The sequence below is a fragment of the Ovis aries genome, chromosome 16 (genome assembly GCF_016772045.2).
Source record: "Ovis aries strain OAR_USU_Benz2616 breed Rambouillet chromosome 16, ARS-UI_Ramb_v3.0, whole genome shotgun sequence".
NCBI classification, from domain to species: domain Eukaryota; kingdom Metazoa; phylum Chordata; class Mammalia; order Artiodactyla; family Bovidae; genus Ovis; species Ovis aries.
This window is the reverse complement of record NC_056069.1, coordinates 25,135,471-25,162,564: the sequence shown is the minus strand read 5'-3', so window position 1 is coordinate 25,162,564 and position 27,094 is coordinate 25,135,471. Positions and strand designations below refer to the sequence as shown.

The window sequence follows — 27,094 nt, the reverse complement described above, 5'->3', positions numbered from 1 at the left end:
ACAGTTTAATTTCTTAACAGTCTTTACAGAATTTTTCCAAAGTAATTTAACCTGAAGTTTAAGTTGTATAGGATAGTTGGACACCGTTGATTTCAGGGATATTGAAACCAAGTTAAATGGACTAGCATCCTTTTAAGAAAGAACACTTAAAAAAAAAAAAAAAACACTAAGATGAGGAAAGAAGCAGAACTTTGCACTAAGATTTATGGAAGAGAACTGTAGAATCAATTTATGCCTCACATATGGTCCTGAGAGTATTTAGTTAAGTCAAATAACCTAAAATGTATCGGAACTTAAAACGTTAAAAGAAAATTTAGAGAAATATTTTACAAAACCAACCATTCTTTCATAATATCAAAAATGATTTTTAATTGAAGTATAAATTCCTTATAATGTTGTGTTAGTTTCTATGTATAATTATGTGATACTACAAATGCTGTAATACAACCAGTGTCAGTCACTCAGTCATGTTTGATTCTTTGCAACCCCAAGGACTGTAGCACATCAGACTCCTCTGTCCATGAAATTCTCCAGGCAAAAATACTGGAGTGGGTAGCCATTCCCTTCTTCAGGGAATCTTCCCAACCCAGGGACTGAACCCAGGTCTCCCACACTGCAGGCAGATTCTTTACCGTCTGAGCCACCAGGGAAGCCTGCTAACATGTAAATCTTTATTTTTAAACATAGCTTTCTTAAAGCAGAGTACAACTATATGTTTTAAAACAGCAAGCTCTTAGTAATATTTTAAAGGACAGATGACTAGATGAATACCATCTTGATTTTTGCAAAAGTACAGTGTCAAAGATAATAACTATGGTGAGGTACATGGTGGTATCAAAATCATATTAAAATATTCACTATCATTTTAGTAGATAATTCTTTTCAATAGTATATTGTACACAAATAATCCAGTTATTTAGGTCCTTTCATCTGGGTTGTATTCAATCCTTCCTGCATAAGGCAATGAAAAAAAAAGTTCTTTTTATCTACTAAAAAAGTTATCTAACTTTTCAAATAGTCTCATTTAATTAAGCCCTGTCTTGAAGATTAGGGGAGGAGGTGGACCATTAGTCTCTGACCATTGGCTTTGGTAGCAAAAAACTTTAAGACTTGTTAAGTTCATACCCTCATTCTCTATTTCAGGGGATTTTGAGTTGATCAGTTCAGAAAAGGGCAGAATTAGCTGGAAAAGAGAGTCCCCAAATAACTATCACCTCTTTCAGACTAGAATGAAAAAAATATTAAGGGAAAGTGACACACACAGTTTCTTGATGTCATTGTTCCCCTTTCATTTTCTATCCGCTGACCTGAAGAGAATCAAACTTCAGAAATCTGAAGGAGAGAGAAGACAAGCAGTGGGAAGGTTTAGCCAAGCAGAAAGCTCTATGTGATTTTAATTCTGGGGAATAACAGGACACTGGGCTGGAGGAAGCACAAGCTGGAATCAAGATTGCTGGGAGAAATACCAATAACCTCAGATATGCAGATAACACCACCCTTATGGCAGGAAGTGAGGAAAAACTAAAGGGCCTCTTGATGAAAGTGAAAGAAGAGAGTGAAAAAGTTGGCTTAAAGCTCAACATTCAGAAATCTAAGATCATGACATCCGGTCCTATCACTTCATGGCAAAGAGGTGGGGAAACAGTGGAAACAGTGTCAGACTTTTATTTTGGGGGCTCCAAAATCACTGCAGATGGTGACTGCAGCCATGAAATTAAAAGACGCTTACTCCTTGGTAGGAAAGTTATGACCAACAAAGATAGCATATTACAAAACAGAGATATTACTTTGACAACAAAGGTCCATCTAGTCAAGGCTATGGTTTTTCCAGTGGTCATGTATGGATGTGAGAGTTGGACTATAAAAAGAAGGCTGAGTGCCAAAGAATTGATGCTTTTGAACTGTGGAGTTGAAGACTCTTGAGAGTCCCTTGGACTGCAAGGAGATCCAACCAGTCCATCCTAAAAGAGATCAGTCCTGGGTGTTCATTGGAGGGACTGATGTTGAAGCTGAAACTCCAATATTTTGGCCACCTCATGAAAAGAGCTGACTCATTTGAAAAGACCCTGATGCTGGGAAAGACTGAGGGCAGGAGGAGAAGTGGATGACAGAGGATGAGATGGTTGAATGGCATCACGGACTTGATGGACATGGGTTTGGGTACACTCCTGGAGTTGGTGATGGACAGGGAGGCCTGGCATGCTGCACTTCATGGGTCACAAAAGGTGGGACACGACTGAGAGACTGAACTGAAAAGGACTAGAGAACACTTCAGGGTCCTATGTAGAATCAATGAGGTTATACTTGAAACTAAAACGGCCACTATGAAGGACAACTCTAAAGCTCACTCTGCCTAAAAGAGGACTAGGGACAAGCACGTAGCCTAAAAAAGATGAAAGAGACAAAGTTGCTTGATACAAATACACATGAGCCATTGCAAATGCTGATAATAATTAAGTATGTAGGACAAGTAATAACTAAATATGTAGGGATCTGGACATCATTTAAGTATTTGTTATACCTGAGTATTTTGCCCATTATTCCTTCATTTTAGGTAGAAGCATGGGACTGATGCAGGCTCATTCCTCTCAGCACCCTTGCATACACGGTACCTTTCAAAGATTTAAAAGAATAAAGAAAACTTTGAAGAAATTTTAAAAGGTAACTTAATAAAAAAAGATTCTTGTTTTCACTATTGCTCTTCTTTTATCCACAATATGATTGCTGGGACACCTGTGTCAAAAATTTCCCAGTAGAATTCATCTGATTTTTTCTTTTTTTTTTGAATCCTCATCTAGATATGTAGCAAGACTTTAAACCTCAGGATGAGCTGCTGCTGCTAAGTCGCTTCAGTCGTGTTCGACTCTGTGTGACTCCACAGACAGCAGGCCACCAGGCTCCCCCGTCCGTGGGATTCTCCAGGCAAGAACACTGGAGTGGGTTGCCATTTCCTTCTCCAATGCATGAAAGTGAAAAGCGAAAGTGAAGTCACTCAGTCGTGTCTGACTCTTAGTGACCCCATGGACTGTAGCCCATCAGGCTCCTCCATCCATGGGATTTTCCAGGCAAGAGTAGCACATACAATAAATTCAGAAGTAGAAAACTTGATGGAACCATTAGAAAACCAATCTATATTTATACATTTTGGAGGATGGAGAGTAATTGTCATTTCAATTCTTAAATTTCAGTTTCTGCTGCCTGTCATCATCACACTCACCCAGAATCAAGAGGACTACAAATTAAAATCTTTTCTGAGCTTCTTATAATGTTTCATGGACACATGGAGAATCTAAAATGAATAAGGAATTTTGTTTTAAGCCTGTTCAGAGATACACTTAAAATCTTTAGTTAATTTTCCAGATTCTAAGACTTAAGGTACAATCATTTTAGACCTAAATACATGACCATTTAAACAATTTTTCACCTGCTGGAGAAGAGACAATGACCCCACAACTTCATAAATATTTGCAAAAACAGACAGCCATATAAAAAGGATTAAGAGCAAAGACAGTGCACATTTTAAAAACATAAATGCATCTATTATCCACCTTTAGAGCCCTGTACCCACCTGACAACTAAGTTCCCAAGAAACTGCCTCTGAATTTTTACCTTTTCAGCTAATATTAGATCCACCTTCACTTACTGATATTTAATCTAATTAGTAAGGGGGGAAAGTTATTGATATTGAAATCTACTTCAGTTCAGTTCAGTTCAGTCGCTCAGTCGTGTCCGACTCTTTGCGACCCCATGAATCGCAGCACGCCAGGCCTCCCTGTCCATCACCATCTCCCGGAGTTCACTCAGATTCACGTCCATCAAGTCTGTGCTGCCATCCAGCCATTTCATCCTCTGTTGTCCCCTTCTCCTCCTTCCCCCAATCCCTCCCAGCATCAGAGTCACTGTTTCCACTGTTTCCCCATCTCTTTGCCATGAAGTGATGGGACCAGATGCCATGATCTTCGTTTTCTGAATGTTGACCTTTAAGCCAACTTTTTTCACTCTCCTCTTTCACTTTCATCAAGAGGCTCTTTAGTTCCTCTTCACTTCCCGCCATAAGGGTGGTGTCATCTGCATATCTGAGGTTATTGGTATTTCTCCCAGCAATCTTGATTCCAGCTTGTGCTTCTTCCAGCCCAGCGTTTCTCATGATGTACTCTGCATAGAAGTTAAATAAGCAGGGTGACAATCTACAGCCTTGACGTACTCCTTTCCCGATTTGGAACCAGTCTGTTGTTTCATGTCCAGTTCTAACCATTGCTTCCTGACCTGCGTACAGATTTCTCAAGAGGCAGGTCAGGTGGTCTGTATTCCCATCTCTTTCAGAATTTTCCACAGTTTATTGTGATCCACACAGTCAAAGGCTTTGGCATAGTCATTAAAGAAGAAATAGATGTTTTTATGGAACTCTCCTGCTTTTTCCATGATCCAGCGGATATTGGCAATTTGATCTCTGGTTCCTCTGCCTTTTCTAAAACCAGCTTGAACATCAGGAAGTTCACGGTTGGTGTATTGCTGAAGCCTGGCTTGGAGAATTTTGAGCATTACTTTACTAGCATGTGAGATGAGTGCAATTGTGCAGTAGTTTGAGCATTTTTTGGCATTGCCTTTCTTTGGGATTGGAATGAAAATCAACCTTTTCCAGTCCTGTGGGCACTGCTGAGTTTTCCAAATTTGCTGGCATATTGAGTGCAGCACTTTCACAGCATCATCTTTTAGGATTTGAAATAGCTCAACTGGAATTCCATCAGCTCCACTAGCTTTGTTCATAGTGATGCTTTCTAAGGCCCACTTGATTTCACATTCCAGGATGTCTGGCTCTAGATGAGTGATCACACCATCGTGATTATACGGGTCATGAAGATCTTTTTGCACAGTTCTTCTGTGTATTCTTGCCACCTCTTCTTAATATCTTCTGCTTCTGTTAGGTCCATACCATTTCTGTCCTTTATCGAGCCCATCTTTGCATGAAATGTTCCCTTGATATCTCTAATTTTCTTGAAGAGATCTCTAGTCTTTCCCATTCTGTTGTTTTCCTCTATTTCTTTGCATTGATCGCTGAAGAAGGTTTTCTTATCTCTTCTTTGGGTGTTAGTTCTAAAAGGTCTTGTAGGTCTTCATAAAACCGTTCAACTCCAGCTTCTTCAGCATTACTGGTTTGGGCATAGACTTTGATTACCGTGATATTGAATGGTTTACTTAGAGAACTTTAGAAGAAAAAGAAAACCGAGACCAGAAAAGACTGGCACACTGACTCTCAAGTATGGAATGTTCAACAGCGTGGTTAAGCACATCATCAACCCTGGCTGTAACACCAACTATGGTTTTGAGGTAAAAGGGTTTTATAATTACGCACGTCAAATTTAAAATACACCATCACCTTAAGGAAAAGGAAGGGAGGCCATGGTGGCTCACTATCGGCAAAGTCCAGAGAGAAAAAACTATATTATGTTCTACCATCTTACACATAGATTATTATAGATAAATATACCCACATTAATCTCAACCAGACATTTTGCCAAGATTTGCAAAAATGAAATAAGGAAAATACAAATGAAAATAAAGACAAAATCTGTCTGGTTAAAATATTTTAACCAGAAGTGCCACCTGGAGAGCATGAAATCAGTTCAAGAAATAACTTGAAGCAGTGAAGATTTCTGAACCAAAAAATATATTTCACACAGATATAAAATGATTTTTTAAAATACCAGTTATTCTAACATGGTTTGGAATCAGATGCTTTCCAACACATTTGTTCACATTTGTTATTGTTATTCATTTTCCCTTAGCCTCTGACTTTCTCTAAGACCTGCATCTTGCTAATTTCAGAATCAATAACATGAAAACTTTTCATAGATATAACTACTAAGATTAGGAAGAGTATATTTTATGACTAAGGGTTTGCGTATCCTTACAGAATGAACCACAACTGGTTTACTCTGAGGAATCTTTCACTCTTTGTATAACAAATACATCATAGTCTTTCCTTGATTAACTGAGGGCTGCTCTGTATAGACATATCAATCTATCTTCTTTCATTCAGTTCAGTTCAGTCAGTCATGTCCGATTCCCTGCGACCCCATGAATCACAGCACACCAGGCCTCCCTGTCCATCACCAACTCCAAGAGTTCACTCAGACTCACGTCCATAGAGTCCGTGATGCCATCCAGCCATCTCATCCTGTGTCATCCTGTTTTCCTCCTGCCCCCAATCCCTCCCAGCATCAGAGTCTTTTCCAATGAGTCAACTCTTCGCATGAGGTGGCCAAAGTACTGGAGCTTCAGCTTTAGCATCATTCCTTCCAAAAGAAATCCCAGGGTTGATCTCCTTCAGAATGGACTGGTTGGATCTCCTTGCAGTCCAAGGGACTCTCAAGAGTCTTCTCCAACACCACAGTTCAAAAGCATCAATTCTTCGGCACTCAGCTTTCTTCACAGTTCAACTCTCACATCCATACATGACTACTGGAAAAACCATAGCCTTGACTAGACGGACTTTTGTTGGCAAAGTAATGTCTCTGCTTTTGAATATGCTATCTAGGTTGGTCCTAACTTTTCTTCCAAGGAGTAAGCGTCTTCTTTCATTAGCACTATGATTTTAAAAATCTACACACTAAACAGATGGATTTGATAACATCTTGATCTAACAGTGTAAAACACTTATATTTTTAATCCTAACAATCCAGCTATATATGATTATACAGTATTAGATAGTTTTCTAAGTCTTTCCCAGTCACATTTATCTTTTTTAAAACGAAGGATGTTAACTTAGCCTATGTAAAATAATTCTTTACTGGAAAGCAATCGAAGAAAAGGGTCGTAAGTCCTCCACAAAACATACTTCCAATGATTTTTAACCTGAGATGACTGAAAGAATATCTTTTAATTTCTAAAGGTGTAAACTATTTTTAATAGTCTTACTATTGTATCAGTTCAGTTCATTCGCTCAGTTGTGTCTATGTCTTTGCGACTCCACGGACTGCATTACCAGGCCTCCCTGTCCATCACCAACTCCAAGAGTTTACTCAAACTCATGTCCATTGAATTGGTGATGCCATTCTCCTCCTGCCTTCGATTTTTCCCAGCCTCAGGGTCTTTTCAAATGAGTCAGCTCTTCACATCAGGTGACCAAAGTACTGGAGTTTTTTTGACATACAAAAAATACATATATTTAAGGTATACAATTTGATAAGTTTGGACAAATGTAATCATCTGTGAAACCATCACCACAATCAAGATACTAAGCATATCCATTACCCACCATAATTTTCTTATGAGCCTTTTAATCCCTCCATTTCTCCCCTACCCTTATCCCTGTCCCTAACCCTCAGAAAATCATTGAAATGCTTTTTACACGAAATGTTAGTTCGCATTTTCTAGAACTTTATATAAATTTATTCCAGTATGGGAACACTACTCTACATACTCCATTTTGCCTGGCTTTTCTCACTCCACAGAATTATTATTTCAAGATTTATCCATGCTGTGGCATGTGTCAATGGTTCATTCTTTTTTATTGCTAAATACTATTTCATTGTATGGATATACCACAGTTTATGTATCTATTCACCAACTGATCAACCTGGGTTGTTTTCAGTTTTATCCTATTACAAAAATATCCTGCTGTAAAAATTTATGTACAGGATTTTGTATAAACACAAGTGTTCACTTGTCCTAAGAGTAGAATGGCTTAGGAGATCAGTTTGCATTTACCGTAAGAGACTGCCACACTGGTTTCCGAAGTGGCTGTGTTACTGTGCATCTGTATGGACACTGAACGAGAATCCTAGGTTTCCTACATCTTTATCAATAGTTGACAAAGTTAGGCTTTTAAATTTTAAACATTTTAATATGTGTGTGGTGATTTTAATTTCTATTTCCCTAATGACATAACATTAAGCATCTTTGCATGTACGTACTTACCTTCCTTTTTGTTTGATGAAGTATATATTTAAATTTGTTGCCCATTTTTAAGAGTTTGTCTCTTTTATGATTAAGCTCTCAGTATTCTCTATATATTCTGGATTGAAGTTATTTATCAGATATATAATTTCCAAATAATGTTTACCTAATCTTGGCTTGTATATTCACTAACAGCATCTTTCAAAAAGCAGAAGTTTAAGTAATATGAAATCCAACATACCGATTTTCTTTTTATGGATTATGCTTTTGGTTTCTTACCTAAGAAATCTGTGCAGAATCCAAGGTGATAAAGATTTTCTCCTATGTTTTCTTCTAGAAGTTTTATAGGTTTAGGTCACATATTGAGGTCTAGGATGCATTTTGATTTAAATCTTTTGTACACGGTATAAGGTTCACGGGGCTTCCCTGGTGGCTCAGACAGTAAAGAATCTGCCTGCAATGGAGAAGACCTGGGTTTGATCCCTGGGTTGGGAAGATTCCCCTGGAGCTATAAATGTCATGTGTCATTATTTTTGTCTATTTGCTATAAAATGGATTTAAATCAGAAAACACATTATACATGGTCATGCATGTAAATATTTTATGTGTATTTCCAAAGAGTATACTTTCTATATGAGTAAAAATGATATAATTTTCAATGAGATCAAATTTGTTAATTGTCTATTTAAATGCTTTAGTACATACACTTAGTACATGTACTTGGTCTTATGAATAAAGCATGGCTAAATCCTTCTACTAATTACAGATCTGTTGACTTTTTCTTATATTTTTCCTAGTTTTAGCTTTATAGAAGTATGCAGTTAAATATATCAAGGTCAATGCTCAGTTATTTTAGTATATCAATACTAAAGCTGAAACTCCAGTACTTTGGCCACCTCATGTGAAGAGTTGACTCATTGGAAAAGACTCTGATGCTGGCAGGGATTGGGGGCAGGAGAAAAAGGGGATGACAGAGGATGAGATGGCTGGATGGCATCACCGACTCGATGGACGTAAGTTTGAGTGAACTCCAGGAGTTGGTGATGGACAGGGAGGCCTGGTGTGCTGCGATTCATGGGGTCGCAAAGAGTGGGACACGACTAAGTGACTGAACTGAACTGAACTGAACTGAATGTATATATGTTGCTGCTGCTACTACTAAGTCACTTTAGTCATGTCCAACTCTGTGCGACCCCACAGACGGCAGCCCACCAGGCTCCATCATCCCTGGGATTTTCCAGGCAAGAGTACTAAAGTGGGTTGCCACTGCCTTCTCCAATGTATATATAGATGTTTTCTATTTATCATAACCTTTTGTTCATTATTTTGGGTTTCCCCCACCATTCATGTGTTTTGTTCAATTTATCAAATCTTTGCATTCTATCCTTGGAGTGAATTTATTTCTTACAATAAAAAAAAAATTCTCATAAAAAAATTCACACAATATTAAAAAGCAAAAAACCTATTTGAACACAGAAAACTCTAACTCCATTCTGTAAGATAACTTAAATTAGCTGAATATGTAACCTTCAGACTTTTTAAAGTACTTTTGTATATATCATCCTACTTTTATTGTTATAGTGTTTATCCTTAATTTTAAATCCTGAATTTAAACTTCATCAACTCAATGGATGTGAATGCGAGCAAACTCTGGGAGACAGTGATGGACAGGGAAGCCTGGCATGCTGCAGTCCATAGGGTCACAGAGTTGGATAAGACTAAGTGACTGAAAAACAATATTTAAACTTTGGTTTTTCTTTGGTTTATTACAATCTTACTCTAAATATGTAAATAATACACTCTAATGGTTTTTCCTCTTTACTAGATGGCAGATGACTCTGCCATCTCCCATGCTGAAATGAGAAATAATGCTATTTTTTTGTGTGTGTTTCTGTGATGACAATAGTTTCTCCTTCTTTATGATACATCAAGATATGGGCACTCAGATGGCTCATTAAATTGAAGTACTGTTTTTTATATTAGAGGCTTAAAAAAATTATTTATTTGATTATTTTATTCTCTCCAGCTTCTCTTTACTTTCCTTCATAGAGAGCTCTTCATAGAGAGATGTTGGAATTTCTGTAGCTAAGCCCTTTGTCTCTTAAATTTTCCTTCACACTTACAAAGTATTCTTTTTAGAAGGCATTCTGAGGACATTTCCTTGCTCAGTCCTTAGTTTCACTAATTAAGTTACAAACTGTCATTTTCATTTCAAAGTTTTAAGTCAAATTTTAATCTCCCAAGTTCTACGTTACATTCTTTTTCATGAATACAAAACCTTTCTCCATCTTGCTGAGTATCTTCTTCTGATCATTCCATTACCTGTAGGTCCTTGGACATCTTTTCTTCTGACTGTTGAGTGGGTGTCTTTCTTTCATGGTGCTGATTTCCCTCATTTGCGGTGTGTCATGATTATATGCTAATTCTTTGCTTGAAAATCTGTTTGCCAGCTCTTCTGTTTACCACTGCCTGTTTCTAGTGATTAACAGGGGACAAATGGCTTGTCTCCCTTGTGTGTGGGCCTTCTAACCCACCTGACAGTCAGTACATTACTTGGGCACTGCTCCGCCTCACTGAGTCTAGCACCCACACTCAAGGATTCAGTTTGTGGGTAAACACAGCTGCCATCCACTATCTAACACAAAAAGAAAAGAAAAATAAAGGCAGAGCTCCAAATGTAAAGTCCCAATTAACAACTCTGATAAGCTTCCTGATTAATAATCCTGACGAATTCCCCTTCTATCTCATATTTCCATTGTCTGTACCTCAAACTTTATCTTGCTCTCCTTTTCTATTGTAGATTTAAATCTATCTTTGCTATAGATTTACTATTATGTGTTTATTTTCTAATATTTTTGTCATTTCATGAGATTTTGGCAAGGGAGGGAGAATAGACACAATAAAAAAAAAAAAAACCTTTAATTTTCAATCATAAAAGCCCCCATAACGGTATTAAAATAATATGATAAAAAGTTTCACATTATTACCTCTCACAAGAATGCCATGAATATCAGCAAATTTCAAGACTAAAATGATCAAGCATTTTCAATAGAGTTTTTAGACAATACTTTGGATCTTAAAAAATTAAAAGAAACAAATCTGTGACACCTCAAAAGCAAATCTAACCAGCAATTTCATTTGGCTCCGGCATATATCAGAGAATCAATCCAGCCTGATAAGTGATGAATAGCTACAAACATATTACCTCTTCAACAACTGTCAAGTTGACATTCCCATTGTAGGAATCTAGTTAAGCTATTTAATTTTTCTGAGAACTTTCATAATTGCTATAGCCAACATCTCTCTCTCTCTCATCAAAATATCCAAAGAAATGGGTTCAGAAGAGAGACCATGCATGTGTGTATATGGCAGGGAAGAAATTGTATTCTCAGGGCCCAGAATGTAGTTACTATTCATTAACAATTCACTGAAATGAATTCAACAACAACAACAAAACATTTTGCCTCTGAAGGATCTAACTTTACTCTTAGCATCTTGGGGAAAAATTTGGCAAATTTCCCTTCAGCTTATAACTATGGATATATTTTATACTACATACAACAAACCCCTAAGATTACCGTTGTTCTTTTCAGTTCCTCAAAACCTTATAGTCTAGTATGGCAAATACCAGCAATTGAGTACAAGAGGCAAGTAGGATCATATAGAAAGGACAAAGAAGACAGAGGGAAAAACAGTCTAGGAACAGATGGGACAAAAGTCAGAGGTGACAGTAGCCTTGGTTTATGCTGGGACAAGACTGAACCAATCCCACTGTCACCTCCTTGACTTTCATCTCATCTGTCCCTTTCCCTAGACTGTCCTTCTGTTATGTCTTGTCCTTTCTGTACAAGCAAATGGCATGTTGTGCTGTCATAATACTTCTCATGCACGCATGTGTCCTAAGGCGCTTCAGCTGTGTCCCACTCTTTGCAACCCTTTGGACTACAGCCCACCAGGCTCCTCTGTCCATAGGATTCTCCACGTAAGAATACTGGAGTGGGTTACCATGCCCTCCTCCAGGGGATCGTCTCGACCCAGGGATTGAAACTCTATCTCTTATGTCTCCTGCATTGGCAGGTGGGTTCTTTACTGCTAGTGACATTTGGGAAGCCCAGTACTTTTCATAACAGACTAGAACGCTTCCCAAAGTAAAGACCACAGTGACAGCACCTTTGTTAAGTTACTGTTAATTATTTTATGGACGTTTGGTCTGCCTCACACTACTTTTTACATACAAAAAGAAAACTCTGAGATTTATTAAAATGCCTACGGTACAAAAAATAATAATAATTGACAAAGTCAGGGATGAAGGCAAGTAGAGGAAATAATCCAGTTAGAGACTGGCTCTATGGTTCTCAGAGACTGAGGCAAAGTAAATACTGTAAGTTTTTATATAAAAAATAAACTAGTTAAGCTATACCAAAAAACAGAACATTTATAAGTATCTCTGGCTGCTAGAAAAGAAAGTGGTGTTGGAAAAGTTAAATGCCTTGCCCAAGGTCCCCTGGCTTCTTTCGTTAGAGGAAAATACTGGTCTCTTGACTTCAGTGTTATTGCTGCAATATCACACTGAAACCAAATACACAGTGAAAATTAGTTGCTATTATGGTAACCCCTGGGAGAAACAGAGATACCTATTCCCCTGTGAGGGATAAGAAATTAAGCTAAGAACCCAACACAAATGTTCTGTGGGGAAGCTGGGTAGAGTGAGAAGATATGAAATGACCTGATCACCCTTAAAGAGGAAACAGTGGTGAGGCAGCAACCTCAGAGGCACCTAAGATCCCTACTGCCAGAGGGAGTGGGAGGTTTAAAGGGCTGGGAACCCAGTTTCTAGAACATTCTATACATGCACAGAGTCTTAGGAGAAGCAAATCGTTAAGTACTATACTGAATTATGACTGAGAAGACAGATTTTAAAAAACTTCCTAGGGCACAGGTCCAGAAGAAAACAAAAATTAAGGTCAAGTCTACATCAGCCAGTAACAGACTTCTGGGCCCTTAGACTCATTTATTTGGCTCTCCTGACTGTTTGGCTCAGTTTTCCCTGAGCAAGTGTAAAAAATGCTTGAACACCACCACCCTGGGATCCTGTTCAACCAATTCAGATAGCTGTGGCCTTTCAACTCACATCCAAGTGACTTGGCGTTGTACCAATATCATTTCCCCTAGTAGAGCCTAAGCAAGAGAGTACACAGCTCAGAGAGCCAGGAGTTAACTGGCTGTTCCCATTCCAGAAAGGTCTGGTTCTTTTCCTAGATAAGGAAACAATACTATATCAAGACGTTTCTATCATTCAGTATTACATATCACACTGGATCCACAACTATAAAAAGAGAATTAGTGGCAATACCACTGTCTATTCTTAAAGCATCTCTCTTGAGGCACTTTAGGCAACTGAACTTTACTTTTCCAGCCCAATCCCTTGGGAAATAAATAGTGATGATTTATTAAAACTTACATCTTACAGATAAGAAAGACCAACAAAAAGAAGCTGAAATGCAGAAGGGGACAGAGTGTCTTGAGGCTACACTCTACTTGTTGAATCGCATTTCTTCCTTATAGAAAAGGTATAGAAAGATCTTCCTTATACAAAAGATACAGAGCATGCACATTTACTCATATGCAGCTGACTGTCACTTACTTCACAGCCCAGTGCTAAGGGACTCTGTGGACCTGGCCATGTTTGGGCCCCCACTCTGTGCCGCCATGTTCCTTTGCCAGGGTCATGGTTTCCTGCCTTTTCTCCCATGAAACCCATTTTTGAAGATGTCTAAAACAGTTTTTGAATGGCAAGTTGTTTCCTCCTACACCAGCAAAAATCTAGGCAATTCCAACCGTCCCTTACAACAATGTGGCCATAATAACCTCTTCAAGTTTGTCTGCCTATAATCAGTCTTTTTTTAAAATATACCATCAATTTATTGGTTTATCGATTCCTCCTGTCTTTATAGAATAGCATGACCCTCCGAGCCAGGGGCTACATTAAATTTATAGCTTTGAGTTGCATTATTTTTTAGAAGGAGGCAGTAATGGCCATATAGAGGGAATAATCATAATATACAAAGAACAGTGAGAATGCATCAGATAAAATTAAAGAGCGATTATTCCCTCCAAAGTAACTTTTAGTAAAAGGTTCTGAAAGAAGACAGCTTTATTTTGGTGAAAGACATCGAACGGCCTGGGTACAAAAAGCAGAGATTATAAGAAGCAAGCAGTAGTGCCCCCTGGGTTGCCTGTTAAGAAGTCTGCCCAGTACAGTTTCTGGAGAACTTTAGAAATGCAAATAACCTGGACAGATTAACAGCACCCGAAGATAACTAGCAGGATACAAAGAAACAGCACCTTTCACTATGAGGAGGCGTAGTCCTTCAGGCAAACAAAGAAACAGGACAGAGTCAACATCTGTTTCATATAACAGCTTGGCTGCTGAAAGAAGCAAACTTTAAAAAATGGCTCAGCTGACAACCCTCAAAAACCATTCAGTCACTATTGCATGGGCTGAAGTAAATGGGTAAATAAACACAACTTTCACTTTCCATACTACCCTCACCACCTTCCTCTAAAGAAGAGAAAGTGCAAACAAAAATCCTCATATCTTCCCTTTTGATTGGCAACTAACAGCAATGAATCCTCAAGTGTTAAAGATAGCTAACTGATTTTTAGCTTTGCCCTCCCTTCCCCAAAGTCAACTGGGAAGATAAGACAGCCAAAGAGTATATTGGGTGAGGACCCTGGCCAAGATAGGGGGATGGGGAAACAATTCAGACATAACTCATTAGAATATTAAAGGGAAGAAAACAAGTCATTTGGCAAAACCAACCATTTTTTGGTTGGTTCCAGAATTCAGTTCAAGAAAGAAAAAGCAATATTATGATGTCTGGAACCTTATCAATAAGTGGTAACAAACCAAATGTGTTAAGAGATGAAATTTTCCTCTCTGGATTCTATCAATTTGTGAACAAAATTTCAGAATCAAGAGAAAGCCATCTAAGAAGGTATAAAAATCTATTCGTAGATTTAAGAACTGGACATTTCTAGGATGAAAAATTATCAGTGCTGTGATGTCACTGCTGTGACCACTGCATCCAACTCAGTTAAACGCCAGATGCTTTGCTTACCTTAGTAATGTGGTTAAAATACATATCAAACAGAATGAAAGCAACTAAGAAGCACTAAGACAGACAAGAGATTTTTCTGGTGGAATCTGAAAACAGAAAAAAAGGTGATTAGGTGGAAAAGGACAAAAACATTTACTACTAACACATGTGCAGTGTCAAAAAATATGCTGGGCAGATAACCAAGAATCCAACGAGGTCCCTTTCAGTGACTTTCAGGTAGAACACCATTCAGGAAAAGATCACTTTGTCTATGCGGGAGAGAGATATGACCACAAAGGAAAAAGCAATCATATGTGATTTGTTTTATCTTCAGAGAATTTGGGATGAAAAAGGCATTATTTAAAGGTGCTTTTGTGGGGTGTGAGGGAGTGAGGGTATAACTATAATGAAAGTAAATCTTTCAGAAATATTAAGGCCAGACAGTCTCTAAGTACTCAACCTACATTAACTAATTTGGTCCTCACAAGGATTACATGATATAGGGACTATTAGTACTACAATTTACAGATAAGGAAACAAAGATACAGGAAAGCAGGCTTTTCTGGAACCATAGTGAATGGCTGAGCTTAGAAACAAGTCACTAGGAGGAAGGAAAATCCTTCAAAAGATTAATCTTTTTGTCTATCCAGGATCCTGCTTGGTGTCTTGCATAACATCCAGAAAAATAAAAATAATAGAACAAGACAAGTAATTAATTAAAACTAAAGGAGAAAGGATTTAGATTAGTTTAAAAAAGACTTTCCAAATTAAAGAATATGCAGGAAAAAAAAATTCACTGAGAGATACTAGAGAATGACTTCCAAAAGGATCAGAACTGGATGGTCTTAAAATAACGAATCCCCTCAAGTATGGAAGGGATTAACCCAGAACTTTGTTTTAGGCCTATAAGAAATATTTGACTTTAATTCAAGGGGAGAAGTTTAGTTCACGTTAAGAGTCTCCCCTTGTGTTGATCAGCCAATCTATGCAGGGACTACGCTTGTGTTGACACTATCAGTTCAGTTCAGTTCAGTTCAGTTGCTCAGTCGTGTCTGACTCTTTGTGACCCCATGAACCGCAGCACACCAGGCCTCCCTGTCCATCACCACCTCCTGGGGTCCACCGAAATTCATGTCCATTGAGTCGGTGATACCATCCAACCATCTCATCCTCTGTCGTCCCCTTCTCCTCCTGCCCTCAAACTTTCCCAGCATCAGGGTCTTTTCCAATGAGTCAGCTCTCCACATCAGGTGGCCAAAGTATTGGAGTTTCTGCTTCAACATCAGTCCCTCCAATGAACACCCAGGACAGATCTCCTTTAAAATGGACTGGTTGGATCTCTTTGCAGTGCAAGGGACTCTCAAGACTCTTCTCCAACACCACAGTTCAAAAGCATTCATTCTTTGGTGCTCAGCTTTCTTTATAGTCCAACTCTCACATCCATACATGACCACTGGAAAAAACCATAGCCTTGACTAGACGGACCTTTGTTGGCAAAGTAATGTCTCTGCTTTTTAATATGCTGTCTAGTTTGGTCATAACTTTCCCTCCAAGGAGCAAACGTCTTTTAATTTCATGGGTGCAATTACCATCTGCAGTGATTTTGGAGCCCAGAAAAATAAAGTCTCTCACTGTTTCCATTGTTTCCCCATCTATTTCCCATGAAGTGATGGGAACAGATGCCATGATCTTCGTTTTCTGAATGTTGACATTTAAGCCAACTTTTTCACTCTCCTCTTTCACTTTCATCCAGAGGCTCTTTAGTTCGTCTTCATTTTCTGCCATAAGGGTGATGTCATCTGCATATCTGAGATTATTGATATTTCTCCAGGCAATCTTGATTCCAGCTTGTGTTTCTTCCAGTCCAGCGTTTCTCATGGTGTACTCTCCATATATGTTAAATAAGCAGAGTGACAATATACAGCCTTGACATACTCCTTTTCCTATTTGGAACCAGTCTGTTGTTCCATGTCCAGTTCTAACTGTTGCTTCCTGACCTGCATATAGGTTTCTCAAGAGGCAGGTCAGGTGGTCTGTATTCCCATCTCTCTCAGAATTTTCCACAGTTTATTGTGATCCACACAGTCAAAGGCTTTCGCATAGTCAATAAAGCAGGAATAGATGTTTTTCTGAACTCTCTTGCTTTTTCCATGATCCAGCAAATGTTGGCAATTTGATCTCTGGTTCCTCTGCCTTTTCTAAATCCAGCTTGAACATCTGACAGTTCACAGTTCATGTATTGCTGAAGCCTGGCTTGGAGAACTTTGAGCATTACTTTACTAGCATTTGAGATGATTGGTAGTTTAAGCATTCTTTGGCATTGCCTTTCTTTGTGATTGGAATGAAAACTGACCTTTTCCAGTCCTGTGGCCACTGCTGAATTTTCCAAATTTGCTGACATATTGAGTGCAGCACTTTCACAGCATCATATTTTAGAATTTGAAATAGCTCAACAGGAATTCTATCGCCTCCACTAGCTTTGTTCATAGTGATACTTCCTAAGGCCCACCTAACTCCACATTCCACTATAACCACCAACATTTTCTAGAACTCGGCCTGAGCATATAATAGGTATTCAGTAAATATTTGTTGACTGAATTAGAAAAAATAAAAGAGTATGAAAATTGCAAGTTTATGGTAAATTCTGTAAGTTTTGGAAACTACCTAGAATAAGTGAAGACTCTGCTTCAGAAGGCAGTCTTGAAGAAATCAGAAGAGGAGAGCATGACTACAGCACGAGAGTCACAATTAAAATGGAGGAGAGCTGACCTCTAAATAAAGAAAGAAAGACAGAAAATGAATAATAAAAGCAGCTGCAATGATTAGGGATAACATCCTGCAGTTTTGAGCAGAGCAGAGTGTTCATGTGTAATCAATACAGTGTTAATGAAAATAATACCAACATGTGAAAACCTTAAATTGTTCATATACTAGTGGTAGGAACAGCAGCAGACAATACCTGGGAGCACTTCTTTTGTGCCAGGCACTGGGTAAAATGCTTTATGTACAGGGTACCCTAGTTAAGGGCTAGATCGACTCCCAGAAATCCTTCTCCTAATAACTTTGAACAAACCACTTGACCTGTGTCTAGATGTCCTGTGTCTCACTATCTGTCAGATAATAACAGCATCTACTCTCTAGGCATGAAGTTGCAAAGATTAAGTGAGAATGTGTACGGAAAGAAAATAGAAGAAATTTTAGAGTTCTAGAGTAATCAGTACAGCCTGATGAGTGGGACAGGTAAGATGAGGAGAACAGGTCATTCTCAAAATAGTGTAAACAGGACTCACCCATCATATCACCAGGCTGGATTGTCTCTTTGTGTCATTCTTTATATTTACTTCCCTCTTAATTTCGTTACTTTCAAAATTAATTTCAAATATTGGTTTTCATAAATGTCTCTATCACTGAACCACAGGTCTCTTTTTAAATACTGTTTATTCCCAGTCCCTCGAATCATGCTTGACACACAAATAACTGTGCTAGAATGACTGCATGAACAGCAGGAAAAGATCACTTGAGAAAATTGCTATGAATGAAATTTATAGGAATTTTTGGGTGCAAGATATAAGAAATATCCTCATAAAAGAGAAAATTGATAACAGCATAGAATTCTCTCTAATATAAATTAGGTAGTACACACACACACACACACACACACACACACATCAGTGTCTGTGTGAACATAAGGTTTGCTATTTATAGTAAGACCTACCAAAAGTGGCTTTCATTTAACTCCATTAGTTATTATTTCATTCTAAACCATTTCTTACTAGATAAGGAACACAAGCTCATGCTTCTTCCTATTTTGAAGAAGTAAGAAATGTAAGAGAGGTTAGGAGTAAGTGATGGAAAACCTTGGAACCATGTGAAAAGGGTAGAGGAAGGAATTAGAAGGGAGAAATGGGCTGGGCCAATCTCCTGAATTAACCCTAGGAGAAGCAGCAGAGCATTCCAAACTTCAGCAAGTTCGGGCTCTTAGTATCTGCCTACCTTTACACCTATCTTCTTGAGTTTCTTCCTTGATTTCAGTATCTTCTCCTGGATTGACAACCTGGTTGAATTCCAATTAACCTGTCTTCTGAGTTAACTCTCTACTGGTAAATAACAGCTTCACATCTTCACACATTGATTTTAAAATTCTCAACTCTTTCCTCTTGAACTTAGAAATTCTTGGGTCAAGCAACTTCCTCTCAAACAATTTAATTTTAGGAGGTCATAATTTTCCCTAAAGGCCTCATATCTTATATTGGGATGAGCCTCTTGGGATATAAGATTTACCTAAATCCTATGAAAACTATACTCTCTATGTATGTTAGTCTGCTTTTCATGCATTCTTGGCTGATCTAGGGCCCAGTCCTACCCCAGGTAGAGGAGGTGCTCAAAAAAATATTTGTTGAGTAAAGGAATTAGTGAGTAAAAAGTCAAAGACTGAACTTCCTCCACTGCTTGCTTCTGAGCACACAACATAGGATACACAAATAGATTCTATGCAGAAAATCACCTCCTTGAGATAGCCTCTCAACTGAAAACAGCTATTAAATTTTCAGGGGTAGAAGAATCAGTGCTTAAGGGAGTAATCTGCTCTTCAACACCACCTGCCAAGCACCACACATCACTAGTCTGAAACCAATGTATGGATCCCAACCCTGAAGCTCTATCGTGTACCTACATCTCTCCATTTCATCATGCAAGAGGCACAACTGAAGTATTTCCACCAAACTCTATAGTATCCTCTCCATTGTAATTTCCATTTCAGTAATTGCTAGGGCATACACAGTTCTTCCAACAAAATTAAACCCTGCTTGGGAACAGATGGATTCCCACCTTATACACCCCTTTCCTCTAATGTGATCTTTTGAACTGTACTGAGTTTCGATGGCACAGTTAAGATTATAATAAATTCTGCACTTTAAAAAAATTGTTAAGATGCATTATACATTTTTTTATATCATCGAAGTAAACATTAATAATAAACATCTTAATTAATCAATAGTTTCTTACATCTGGAGGGTATTTAATAAAAATTTTGCATCTAGCCTAGTAATAATATTATTATTAAGTATCAGTAATATTTAAAAATAATAGAATTCTCAAACCATTCAATTTGATTCCATGGATGTTTATACTATGTTCTCTGAAGCCACAAAGTACTATTAAAATATTTAATACAAGTCTTACAATTTTTGCACAGAAAATTTTTCTATTATAAGAACATTCATGTTTTATCACTTTTTCAGTCAAAATGACAAAACCAATGTCAAAGAAAAATCAGAATTTATCAGCCATAGTTTATTTTAAATATTAATACTACTAAAGTCAAAGTGGCTATAAAACAGACTGACAGAAGTAAACTTGGAAAGATCAGCCAATACATCATTATATAAAAATAAGAAGGCATAAAAAACTCTTAAGATGGCATAAGGTCTGGGTTTTAATTTCATCAATCTAATAATAGGTCACAGAATGAGCTTAAAAAAAAAAAAAAAAACAGAATAAGGTCAATATCACAAAGTGGTTAAAGAGATGGAAGAGAACTCTCTTCTAAGTCATTAAACTCACCCATACCATACTGAACTCCAGAGGACTTATCATTTTCCTATGCCATTAGAGACCTTAGCAGGTTCACTGAATTGACTGATTTCTTTGTTAACCTACTTACATGGGTTAAGACCCTGACCGACATAAAATAATATCAAAAACATCCTAGACAGAGAGTGCAATGAAAGACTGAGTGGTGTACAATTTGGGGTAAAGCCTATCCAATAAATGTGCTCGACCAACAAAGAACCTATTGGCAAAGATTTATTATCAGAACAAACACATGCGAAAAAGATCTAATACAATAAAACCTGCAATAGGAAGACAAACTACTCTAAAATACAGTTCTTTGCATAATGTATAGCTTTTTTCTATGACTATATTAAAACTCTTCACTTTTTCCATTCAAGAATAAATGTCATAAGAGAAGCAAAACCATGAGTATAAAGTATGAAATGGTACTAGCAGTGTAGCACTACATAAATAAACATACATTATGTTTATGTCAATTAGAACTCAACTACCTTTAATATATATAAAGAAAAAAAATTTCTAGGAAACGTATTATCAAGAGAAAAGGTAAAAATAAGTCACCTTCTAGAATAATACCTCACCATCATGTTCTAATTATATGTAACACATTAATATGAACTTAGTAGAAGTTAGAGTCAGACATAGAAAAGATATATGATATACCTCCAAGTTCTTTTACATTCAAGATGGCATTCTGGAATGGCACTGCTTTTATACTAAAACCTACAATTAGAAAACAATAAACAAAGAATTAGCAACTTAACTTTTAAAAATGCATAAGATTCTCAAATTCTCTCTTTTTGGCAGATGAAGAACTATTTTTCATAGCTCATTTTTACACCAGGAACACATAATTTTCAAGATAAATTATAACTTAGTATTATCTTCTATCATTTTGTAAAATACAGTTGTATGCTACAGCAAAATATAACTCTTTTCTTCCAAATACTGCCTCATTCCTTCATACATAGTAGCTCTTTGTAAATTTTACCAGTTGTGAGAAAGACATTTGAAAGCATAGAGAAACTCCAAAGAAAATATTAAATTTACCATGATCTTTACATCTAATTCCTAAAGTTAATTTTCCCTCACATATAACTTAGCAACCCTAAAGTATCTAAATTATAACCATCTTGTATTGGAATTACATAGTATTTATGTTAGTATTTTCTCTCAAGGACATGGTTAAAGTCATACATAAATTTTTCTTAGATGTACAATCATAATTACCCATTTATGCATTTTATAATGCACTTAATAAATGTCTTTTGTTATCAAAGTGTATTCTGCATATAGTGCTATGATTAATTCTGTATTTAGGACTTAATTATCATAATCTAAGAATCAATTCAGGTGTAAAGTGAATGTACATTTACCTATACACACACATACAAATACATATACTGAATATTTCTGAAATGATCCATAAGAAACTGGAACAAATAATGGGGGAGAACAAGGTATAAATCTTAAATAGTAGCAGTTCTTTAGTTTCATTTAAATGTTTTGCATATACACTTACTTCTTTTTCAATTAAAAGCTCTACTACTTAAAAAAATTTTTTTAATAATTTAAAAAATATTTTTAATTGGAGGATAATTGATTTACAATGTTGTATTGGTTTCTGCCATATATCAACATGAATCAGCACAGGTATATGTCCCCCTGAAACTCTTGGGCCTCCCTGCCACCTGCCACCCCATCCCACTACTCAAGGTTGTCACAGGGCACCAGGTTTGAGCTCCCTGCATCATACAGCAAATTCCCACTGGCCATCTATTTTACATATGGTAATACATATGTTTCAATGCTACTCTCTCAATTCGTCTCACCTTCTCCTTCCCCCACTCTGTCCACTATTCTGTTTTTTATGTCTGCATCTCCATTACTGTCTTGCAAATAGGATCATCAGTACCATGTTTATAGATTCCACATATATGCATTAATATATGATATTTTTGTCTTTCTTCTGACCACTCTGTATACTAGGTTTTAGGTTCATCCACCTCATTAGAACTGACTTAAATGCATTCCTTTTCATGGCAGAGTAATACTCCATTGTATATAGGTACCATACCTTCCTTATCCATTTACCTGCCAATGGACATCTAGGCTACTTCCATGTCCTCGCTATTGTAAACAGTGCTGCAATGGACGCTGGGGTCCAAGTATCTTTTTAAATTATGGTTTCCTCAGGCTGTATGCCCATTAGTGGGACTACTGGGTCATATGGTAGTTTTATTCTAGTTTTTTAAGGAATCTCCATACTGTTCTCCATAGAGGCTGTATCACTTTTCCATCAACAAGGCAAGAAGGGGACTTCCCTGGCACTCCAGCGGTTACCACTCTGGGCTTCCAACGCAAGGGGCACGGGTTTGATCCCTGGTCAGGGAACTAAGATTCCACATGCCATGTGGCACAGCCAAGAAAATATGAAAAAATAAAATAAAGACTGCAAATTGGAAAAAAAAAAAAAAAAACCACACACAATGCAAGAAGATTCCCTTTTCTCCACATCCTCTTCAGCATTCATTGTTTGTAGATTTTTTTGCTGACCGGAGTGAGGTGATACCTCATTGTAATTTTGATTTGTATTTCTCTAATAACTAGTGATGTTGAGCATCTTTTTTTGTGTTTATTGGCCATCTGTATGTCTTCTCTGGAAAAAAAAGTCTGTTTAGGTCTTCTGCTCGTTTTCTGATAGAGCTCTTTGTTTTTTAGGTATTGAGCTGTATGAACTGCTTATATATTCTAGAAATTAATCCTTTGTAGGTTGTTTCATTTGCAATTATTTTCTCCCATTCTGAGGGCTGGCTTTCAATCTTGTTTGTTGTTTCCTTTGCAAAAGCTTTGAAGTTTAATTAGGTCTCATTTGTTTATTTTTGTTTTTATTTCCAGTACTCTAGGAGGTGGGTTAAAGAAAATCTTGCTGTGATACATGTCAAAGAGTGTACTGCAGGTTTTCACCTGAGTTTTATCATTTCTGGCCTTCCATTTAAGTCTTTAATCTATTTTATTTTTGCATATGGTATTAGAAAGTATTCTAGTTTCATTCTTTTACATGAAAGAAAAACTAGCTGTCCAGTTTTCCCAGTAATGTTTATTGAAGAGGCTGTCTTTTCTCCACTGTATATTTTTGACTCCTTTGTCAAAGATAAGTTGCCCTTAGGTGCATTGGTTTATCTCTGGGTAAAAGCTCTACTAATTTTTAAAGCTTACTGAGTAATTCCTGAGCACCCAATAGATTTAAGGCATTAAGCATTATTTAATACATACAATTACAAGATAAATAAGACACAGTCATCCTTTCAAGAAACTGTCAACAAGGTAGAAGGGAAAACATACAAATACTTTCATTAAAGCAAGTGCTAGAAAAGTTAAAAAGTGCTGAGAAAGGTAAAAAGATGTAAACTACTACATGTGTAAAAACAATTCTTTTACATGGTTTTGTTTTACTTTATACATAAACAAGTTAATATATGCCTTATTATATACTCCACTCTGTTATTACCACTCCTCTGTTGTATATTGCCCTAGAGCCTAAAGATTCTATACATTACCTTCTACCTAGGAGTCAGAAGCTCTATGACTGTGGTCAACTTACTAGCCTTGGTTTTCACTGTTTGTAAACCAGGATGATAGTATCTACGTCACAAAGTTGTGATAATGCATGTATTATCTTTATCATAGAGCCTGGTACAAATAAGCATACTACATTAAACTGCCAACTTTATATTTCAATTGATGCCATGTTGATGATTTAATCATCAGGTACACATATTTTTTTCCCTACCTGAATATATTATAGACTCCTAAGACAGAAATTCTGCTGCTCATTGATTAATCTAAGTACTTAGTTGGAGCCATGAGTGTTATCACTGAATGAAAAGTACCTTTGTTGGACTTTATGCTCAACTGGAGGTGATGGAATTCCAGTAGAGCTATTTCAAATCCTGAAAGATGATGCTGTGAAAGTGCTGCACTCAATATGCCAACAAATTTGGAAAACTCAACAGTGGCCACAGGACTGGAAAAGGTCAGTTTTCATTCCAATCACAAAGAAAGGCAATGCCAAAGAATGCTCAAACTACCGCACAGTTGCACTCATCTCACACGCTAGTAAAGTAATGCTCAAAATTCTCCAAGCCAGGCTTCAGCAATACGTGAACCGTGAACTTCCTGATGTTCAAGCTGGTTTTAGAAAAGGCAGAGGAACCAGAGATCAAATTGCCAACATCTGCTGGATCATGGAAAAAGCAAGAGAATTCCAGAAAAACATCTATTTCTGCTTTAATGACTATGCCAAAGCCTTTGACTGTGTGGATCACAATAAACTATGGAAAATTCTGAGAGAGATGGGAATATCAGACCACCTGACCTGCCTCTTGAGAAATCTGTATGCCGGTCAGGAAGCAACAGTTAGAACTGGACATGTAACAACAGACTGGTTCCAAATAGGAAAAGGAGTATGTCAAGGCTGTATATTGTCACTCTGCTTATTTAACATATATGGAGAGTACACCATGAGAAACGCTGGACTGGAAGAAACACAAGCTGGAATCAAGATTGCCTGGAGAAATATCAATAATCTCAGATATGCAGATGACACAACCCTTATGGCAGAAAGCGAAGAGGAACTAAAAAGCCTCTTGATGAAAGTGAAAGAGGAGAGCAAAATAGTTGGCTTAAAGCTCAACATTCAGAAAACAAAGATCATGGCATCCGGTCCCATCACTCCATGGGAAATAGATGGGGAAACAGTGGAAACAGTGAGAGAATTTATTTTTCGGGGCTCCAAAATCACTGCAGATGGTGACTGCAGCCATGAAATTAAAAGACGCTTACTCCTTGGAAGAAAAGTTAGGACCAACCTAGATAGCATATTCAAAAGCAGAGACATTACTTTGCTGACTAAGGTCAGTCTAGTTAAGGCTATGGTTTTTCCTCTGGTCATGTATGGATGTGAGAGTTGAACTGTGAAGAAGGCTGAGTGCCGAAGAATTGATGCTTTTGAACTGTGGTGTTGGAGAAGACTCTTGAGAGTCCCTTGGACTGCAAAGAGATCCAACCAGTCCATCCTGAAGGAGATCAACCCTGGGATTTCTCTGGAAGGAATGATGCTAAAGCTGAAGCTCCAGTACTTTGGCCACCTCATGCGAAGAGTTGACTCATTGGAAAAGACTTTGATGCTGGGAGGGATTCGGGGCAGGAGGAGAAGGGGACGACAGAGGATGAGATGGCTGGATGGCATCACTGACTCAATGGACATGAGTCTGAGTGAACTCTGGGAGTTGGTGATGGACAGGGAGGCCTGGTGTGCTGCGATTCATGGGGTCGCAAAGAGTCGGACATGACTGAGCGACTGAACTGAACTGATGCTCAACCGGAGTGTAAACAGTTGAAATTTGTTGTGTTGTTACTGTTGTCCAGTCGCTAAGTCAAGTCTTGACTCTTGGCGATCCCATGAACCGCAGCACACCAGGGTTCCTTGTCCTTCACTATCTCCCAGAGTATGCTCAAACTCATGTCTATTGAGTTGGTGATGTCATCCAACCATCTCATCCTCTGTTGCCCCCTTCTCCACTTGCCCTCAATCTCTCCCAGCATCAGGGTCTTTTCTAATGAGTTGGCTCTTCGCATCAGTGGCCAAAGTACTAGAGCTTCAGTTTCAGTATCAGTCCTTCCAGTGAATATTCAGTGTTCATTTCCCTTAGGATTGACTGGTTTGATCTCCCTGCAGTCCAAGAGACTCTCAAGAGTCTTCTCCAGCACCACAGTCCAAAAGTATCAGTTCTGTGGTGTTCAGCCTTCTTTATGGTCCAACTCTCACATCCATACATGACTACTGGAAAAACCACAGCTTTACAGAACATAAATGTTTGTTGGGCTCCTTAAGAATCTTTCAAAACATACTCTTTTAGAGTGGCTTTAATGCAGACAGACACAGTGGGCATAGCATTGTGGTTAATGGTAGATGCAGTCACTGAATCTTAGCAAAACAGCAGGAGCAGTAGAGGGCAGTGCCCTGTGGCTGACACACTGGCATGTATCTTGACCTGTAGGAAAGCCTCTCCAGCTGTCTGGCCTCTGGGAAGTTTAGGAAACTTAGTGCCAATCACAATACTCATGCTGGCACTGAAATCTGCCCACGGGAGACTTAGATGCTTGAATTTATCTGCCTACCTTACAGGGGTGTCAAATGGATTAAAAGGCAATGATTATGAAATCCTGAAAACAAAAACCCTATGTAAGTGCTAAACAGTCTACCAGTGGTTATGTTCAGTACAAACCCAACTATGAATTTTCCAGAGAAATGGGACAAACCCCAACTTTGAAAAGGAAATAGTTACGGAGCATACTAGCAAAGTTTAATCTGCTTTGATTCTTAAAAGCTGACAATATGCAGGCACCCAGAAGGAAGTAGCATTTTTTTTGGAAACTGCCACACCCATATGCAAAATACAACTTTAGAAATTTACTGATTTAACAGGCAGATTATATGATGATTCCCATCTTGAATC

General features: G+C 37.8%; 1 protein-coding gene across 1 annotated transcript in view; it reads right to left on the bottom strand.

Annotated features, from left to right (window-relative positions):
* ARL15 (ADP ribosylation factor like GTPase 15) overlaps positions 1-27,094 on the bottom strand; it is a 462,946-nt gene that overhangs the window by 259,975 nt on the left and 175,877 nt on the right. Inside the window, exon 3 of the mRNA XM_004016996.5 lies at positions 21,237-21,296. Coding sequence (XP_004017045.1) covers positions 21,237-21,296 — 60 coding nt within the window. The remainder of the gene's footprint in view (positions 1-21,236; positions 21,297-27,094) is intronic.